This window comes from Squalius cephalus, assembly GCF_949319135.1.
Source record: "Squalius cephalus genome assembly, chromosome: 14".
Classification (NCBI taxonomy): Eukaryota; Metazoa; Chordata; class Actinopteri; order Cypriniformes; family Leuciscidae; genus Squalius; species Squalius cephalus.
The window spans coordinates 1226540-1233117 of record NC_137135.1 but is presented as its reverse complement, the minus strand read 5'-3'; the positions used below and the strand labels follow the sequence as shown (position 1 = coordinate 1233117).

The 6578-nt window shown below is 40.0% G+C and overlaps 1 protein-coding gene across 1 annotated transcript; it reads left to right on the top strand.

The window, feature by feature from the left end:
- The first annotated feature begins 761 nt into the window (after positions 1 to 761).
- Positions 762 to 5317, top strand: LOC307171207 (uncharacterized protein). Its single transcript, XM_079892695.1, has 2 exons — positions 762 to 1909; positions 5075 to 5317. Exon 1 carries the CDS (start codon positions 989 to 991, stop codon positions 1904 to 1906), a length of 918 nt encoding a protein of 305 aa, XP_079748821.1. The 5' UTR covers positions 762 to 988; the 3' UTR covers positions 1907 to 1909; positions 5075 to 5317.
- Positions 5318 to 6578: the final 1261 nt, after the last annotated feature.

Here is a 6578-nt window from a genome sequence, read left to right as displayed (position 1 = left end):
ACAACACTCATGTAAATTGTGAGTGTAATTCATAGACTGTAAAAAAAGATGGACGACGCCCCTTCGCTCTCTTCCATTGATGAGAACGGAAGCCGCCAGAGTCCCGATATGGCGCTGACATATTGGAACTTGAGTCTGCGCAGTAGCGATCTCGGGACCAGACCTGCGCAGTAGTGAGCAGGAAGTAAAGCCGCAAAATCAACGCTCCGTCCTCACTCTCGCAGAATGCACTCAGGGAGAGAGCATTCTGCACACTTTTTTAAAAATTGATTGCAGTACGACAAGAGGCTTGTTAAAATAAAGTAAATACAATCTCCTCAGTCCTCCGAAGATCCCGAAAAAACGTCCGTTGGTGCTTCAGTGACTACTTCGCTCGGAGAACCTGTCAATCACAGCTGTCAATCATGACGTTACACCACCGCATCACGTAACTAACTAAAAACCAACTTATTTTTGAAACAGACACTTGAACTTACAACAGCGTGATAAAAACGACAGCAAATGAAAGAAACCACCTTTGGAAAAAGATATTTGAAGTGTAATTTAATTGTTTAGTTGGTCTCACATCCCGTTGAATAACACGGGGAGGCGGGGCTTATGACCTATACTAGGACCAGTCACCGGGGGGCGATCGAGACGTTTTGGCTTCACTTTTCAGGGCTTGTGCGGCACGCTTGGTGTAATTATGGACTGAGTGCGTTGTTGTGTTTGGAGCTCCGTCGAATTAATTCAGAAACCTTGTTTTTCTTCTTTACACTCTTTTACAAACAAACTTTTTCATTTTTATAGCGTGTGAACATATCTGGAATACTATTCTCCTTAAAAAACAATCGGATTGCTCTGATATCGCTACATATATCCAACCTTTCGAACTTCCGCTACTAGCCTTAGCCCGCTAGCATTACACGCGTGGTCGCGCCTATCGATCGACTTATTTACACCCGTATCACTGAAAGCTATAATTCGCCATTATAGCACATCTGCTATAATGGCGAATATAACGGATGTGTGTCTAACGTTACCTTTGAGTGCAGGTGAGGACACCTTCGAGCTGCATTCTGTGCAGTTAGAGCTGGAATCCGTGGAGAAGCAGATCCGCGACCTACTAGAGAGACAGGCCGAGCTACGAGATCGACGTTTCGCGCTTGAAACATCACGCGCCGATGCTCACAAGTCAGTGGTTAGTAACCTTCTGACTCCGACCTCGTCTACTCCATGTGTTTCTCTGCCCAGGATGCGATCATCCCTGGTTTCATTCACTCCGGCACCGACACAACAACATGGACCCTGGGTGATTCCACAGCGGAAGACGCGGGCCAGGACCAGAGCTAGGACCTCTCCGCCCCTCCCGGCCTTCGAGATCTCCACCCGGAACCGCTTCTCCCCTCTACGCGAGACGGAATGCGACGCTGTGATCATCGGCAGTTCCATCGTCCGGCATGTCCGTGCTACCATAGGTAAAGGTAAGGTTCGCACTCACTGCTTTCCTGGTGCTCGTGTTCTCGATGTTGCTGCACAGGTTCCCGGGATTCTGAACGGTGACGAGCCCGTCGGAGCTGTCGTGCTGCACGCGGGAACGAACGACATCAGGCTACGGCAGTCAGAGGTTCTGAAGAAGGACTACAGGAGCCTGATCGAGACGGTACGCAGTACATCGCCTGAAACAACAATCATCGTGTCTGGACCGCTTCCCACCTACCGACTAGGACACGAAAGGTTCAGTAGATTATTTGCTCTAAATGAATGGTTAATGTCATGGTGTAATGAACAGAGACTGCTCTTTGTAAATAATTGGAATCTTTTCTGGGAGCGACCTAGGCTCTTCCGTGCTGATGGCCTTCACCCCAGCAGAATCGGAGCGGCTCTTCTGTCGGACAACATCTCCAAGACGCTACACACCATATGACTAGTAAGTCAAAGTCCAAATCACACTCTTTGCTGTCCAAACTTAATTGATATAAGTACCAATGTAGAACATTATATTGAAACTGTGTCTATTCCTCGTTTAGTGAGATCAAATAATAAATCTACTGCAGGATCTAAGAAAAATCTAATTGTGATTAAACCAGAAAATCTCAATATTAGTGAACAAAAACAATTTATAAAGCTAGGTCTTTTAAACATCAGATCGCTTACACCTAAGGCGGTTATTGTAAATGAAATGGTCACAGATAATAGTTTCGATGTACTTTGCCTTACTGAAACCTGGCTTAAACCAAATGATTATTTCGGTCTTAATGAGTCTACTCCTCCTGGATACTGTTACAAGCATGAGCCCCGTCTGATTGGTCGTGGCGGTGGTGTTGCTATAATCTATAAAGATATTCTTACTGTTACTCAGAAAACAGGTCACAGGTTTAATTCGTTTGAAGTACTTGTGCTAAATGTTACTCTCTTAGATGTAAGAAAGAAATCCATATTATCTCTAGCCTTGGCTACTGTATATAGACCGCCAGGGCCTTACGCTGATTTCCTAAAAGAGTTTGCAGACTTTCTCTCAGATCTTTTGGTCAATGTCGATAAAGCATTAATTGTTGGAGATTTTAACATACACGTAGATAATTCAAATGATGCTTTAGGGGCTGCGTTTACAGATTTATTAAACTCCTTTGGGGTCAAGCAAAACGTAACTGGTCCCACTCATCGTCTTAATCATACGCTAGATTTAATTATATCACATGGAGCCGATCCAACCGATATAGATATTATACCGCAAAGTGATGAAGTCACTGACCATTACATGGTCACTTGCATACTACGTACTGCTGAAATTTGTCATGTTGCGCCGCGTTATCGACCAGGCAGAACAATCCTTCCAACAACTATAGATCATTTCTCAAATAGCTTACCTGATCTATCTCAGCTGCTCAGTGAACCCAAACAAACAGATGAACTAGAGGAAATGACTAGCACTATGAGCACCATTTTCTCTAGTACATTAGACATCGTTGCACCAATTAGATTAAAAAAGGTTAGAGAGAAAACTAAAGCACCATGGTACAACAGTGTTACGCATGTTCTAAAGAGAGAAACTCGTAATTTAGAGCGTAAATGGAAACAAACTAATCTAGAGGTCTTTAGAGTCGCATGGAAAGACAGTATGTCACGTTATAAAAAGGCCCTAAAAGCAGCCAGGGCTGAGCATCTCCGCAAACTAATAGAAAACAACCAAAATAATCCTAGGTTTTTATTTAACACCATCGCTAGACTAACAAATAAACAGACGTTACCGGAGCAAAATATTCCGTCACAGTGTAGTAGTAATGATTTTATGAATTTCTTCACTGAGAAAATAGAAAGCATCAGAAACACAATTGTAAATGTACAATCTTTAATGGTGTCTTATGATTCAGCCTCAATTATCACCCAGCAAGAACAATTACAGCGCTTTGCAACTATAGGACAGGAAGAGTTAAATAAACTTATCATTGCATCTAAACCAACAACGTGTTTATTAGATCCAATACCAACTAAACTACTGAAACAAGTGTTACCTGTAGTGGAAGAGCCTCTTCTCAATATTATTAACTCGTCTTTATCCTTAGGTCATGTTCCAAGAATATTCAAGTTGGCAGTTATAAAACCTCTTATTAAGAAACCACAATTAGATCATAATAACCTAGCAAATTACAGACCCATTTCAAATCTTCCATTTATGTCTAAAATACTAGAAAAAGTTGTGTCCGCTCAACTGTGCTCTTTCTTGCAAGAAAATGATATCTATGAAAAGTTTCAGTCTGGATTCAGACCGCATCATAGCACAGAAACTGCGCTCGTTAAAATCACAAATGATTTACTTTTAGCTTCTGACCAAGGCTGTATCTCAATACTAGTTTTACTTGATCTTAGTGCTGCGTTCGATACTATAGATCACACAATACTCTTAGACCGACTACAAAACTACACTGGTGTTCAGGGACAGGCATTAAGCTGGTTCAGATCATACTTATCAGACCGTTACCATTTTGTCTGCGTAAATGGGGAAAAATCGAAGATAACGTCAGTAAACTACGGTGTACCGCAAGGATCTGTGTTAGGCCCTCTACTATTCTCAATATATATGCTGCCACTTGGTAATATTATAAGAAAACATGGAATTAATTTCCACTGTTATGCTGATGACACTCAATTATATATTTCATCACGACCAGATGAAAACGCTAAATTATCTAAATTAACAGAGTGTGTTAAAGATATAAAATACTGGATGACATGTAATTTTCTGCTATTAAATTCAGATAAAACGGAGGTATTACTTATTAGTCCAAAAAACTGCCCACAGAACCTCTTACAATACAACTTTAATTTAGAAGGGTGTCCTGTTACTTTATCCTCTACAGTAAAAGACCTGGGTGTTATATTAGACCGCAACTTGTCTTTTGAAAATCATATTTCATATGTTACAAGAACAGCCTTTTTCCACCTTAGAAACATTGCTAAGCTACGTAACATGCTATCTGTTGCTGATGCAGAAAAGTTAGTTCATGCATTCATGACCTCGAGACTAGATTACTGTAATGCTTTATTAGCTGGTTGTCCTGCATCCTCAATAAACAAGCTACAGTTAGTCCAAAATGCCGCCGCTAGAGTTCTTACTAGATCAAGAAAATACGATCATATAACACCAATTCTGTCGTCTCTACATTGGTTACCTATAAAGTTCCGTATCAATTACAAAGTATTGCTACTGACCTATAAAGCCCTAAATGGTTTAGCTCCCGTGTATTTAACGGAACTTCTATCGCCCTACAATCCATCGCGCTCTTTAAGATCACTAAATTCGAGGCTTCTGGTCATTCCTAGGATATCTAAGTCCACTAAAGGAGGGAGAGCTTTTTCACATTTAGCTCCTAAACTGTGGAATGGCCTTCCTGATATTGTTCGAGGCTCAGACTCGCTGTCCCAGTTTAAAACTAGATTAAAGACGCATCTCTTCAGCCAGGCATTCACATAATACTTACATTTTATACTACAGTTGAATCAGATTGAATGCATTAATATTGCGAACAGCAGCTACGCTAATTATTTCCCATATGCTTTTCTGTTGTTATCTCGGGACGCTAGTTAAATACAGATCGTCAGCTCCAGTTTGTATCCAGCCTCTCATGGAAACTACAGATTCTCCAACACCCGTGCAGAGACGACTCGGCGCCTGTGAAGAGACGACTCGACGCTGGCGATGTTTATGCCCTAAATCAATACATGATTAACTAACTGTATTTCTCTATGTACATTTCTGAAATGCACTTTCTGTAAAGCTGCTTTGAAACAATATGTATTGTGAAAAGCGCTATACAAATAAATTTGAATTGAATTGAATTGAATTAATTATGTATGCATGATTACTGGATGTGTTAAGTTACCCCAGGGGGTTTTACTTGCTGCTGTCGCCGCTCTGTTCAGGCATGGCTGCATAGACGGGCATGTGGATTTTGCCCATAACAGAACCATACCGCCAACACTAACTGTATGCATCATTATAATAAATATACATTTGACGAAAGTGGCCCTGACTGAATTGTAAATTAGTTATGAATTGCCTATTGAACTACAATAGTGATGTGCAAAGCACTTACCATGTCTCAGTTTTTGATGTCTTTAGAGTGAGAATGTGTTGCTCTTCCACTGGTTTCTGGTGGTTTTATCTGCTGGTTTTGAACTCTGTGTGGTTGCAGTTCTCAGCTCACAAATTCTGACTGTGGTTTCAGTGATAGGCCTTTTTTACACAATTAAACGTCAAGGGTATATTATGTCAATTAATGTTATTTCCACTACAAGTCTGTGTCTATTATATTAATATGATCTTTTCTCTATTGGGTGCCTAATGGTTAGAGAGTCAGACTTGTAACCCAAAGGTCACAGGTTTGATTCTCAAGAATGATAGGAAATGTCACTACTCACTGCTCCTAATGTGTGTGCACTAACTTGGATGGGTTAAATGCAGAGGACAAATTCCCAGTATGATAATAAAACTTAATATAACAAACTTAATGAATAACAGAAAATCGTGGGGAAATAGATAATTTATCTACACTACATTTACAGAGGTGCTATATAATTTCACTTACAGCTTTTAAACATTTAAGTAAAGATGGTTTAAGTAGATATTATCCGTGTTTCTTACTGAAACCACAGTCAGAGCTCAGATGTCAGAGCTGAGATCAAACCAGCAGATAAACCAGAAACCAGCAGATAAACCAGCAGATAAACCAAAAACCAGCAGATAAACCAGAAACCAGCAGTAGAAAAGAGAAGAAAGAGCAAAAACACAGACAGAACGAGAGAAGAAATCAAGCAAGACTGCAAACGTTCTTATGCCATGAGCACAGCGCTGCAGAAATCTCCTGAATATATCTAGGTAAGACATGGTTGTTTATTTCAATTTATTTACTAATAAATCATAATGTATGCCATTTTATATTCAGTAATACACTTCATAATATATATATATACTGTATGTATATGTGATCAGATATGGTACTGCATGTGTAATATATTGCAGATATATTTACTCATGCAACATAAACACACATATAGAGAAATATATAATGTAATATATTTATACTTTTTCATTATTT

Excerpts from the sequence above, each read along its gene's own strand:
- LOC307171207 (XM_079892695.1), top strand. The coding sequence starts at position 989 with ATGGCGAATATAACGGATGTGTGTCTAACGTTACCTTTGAGTGCAGGT.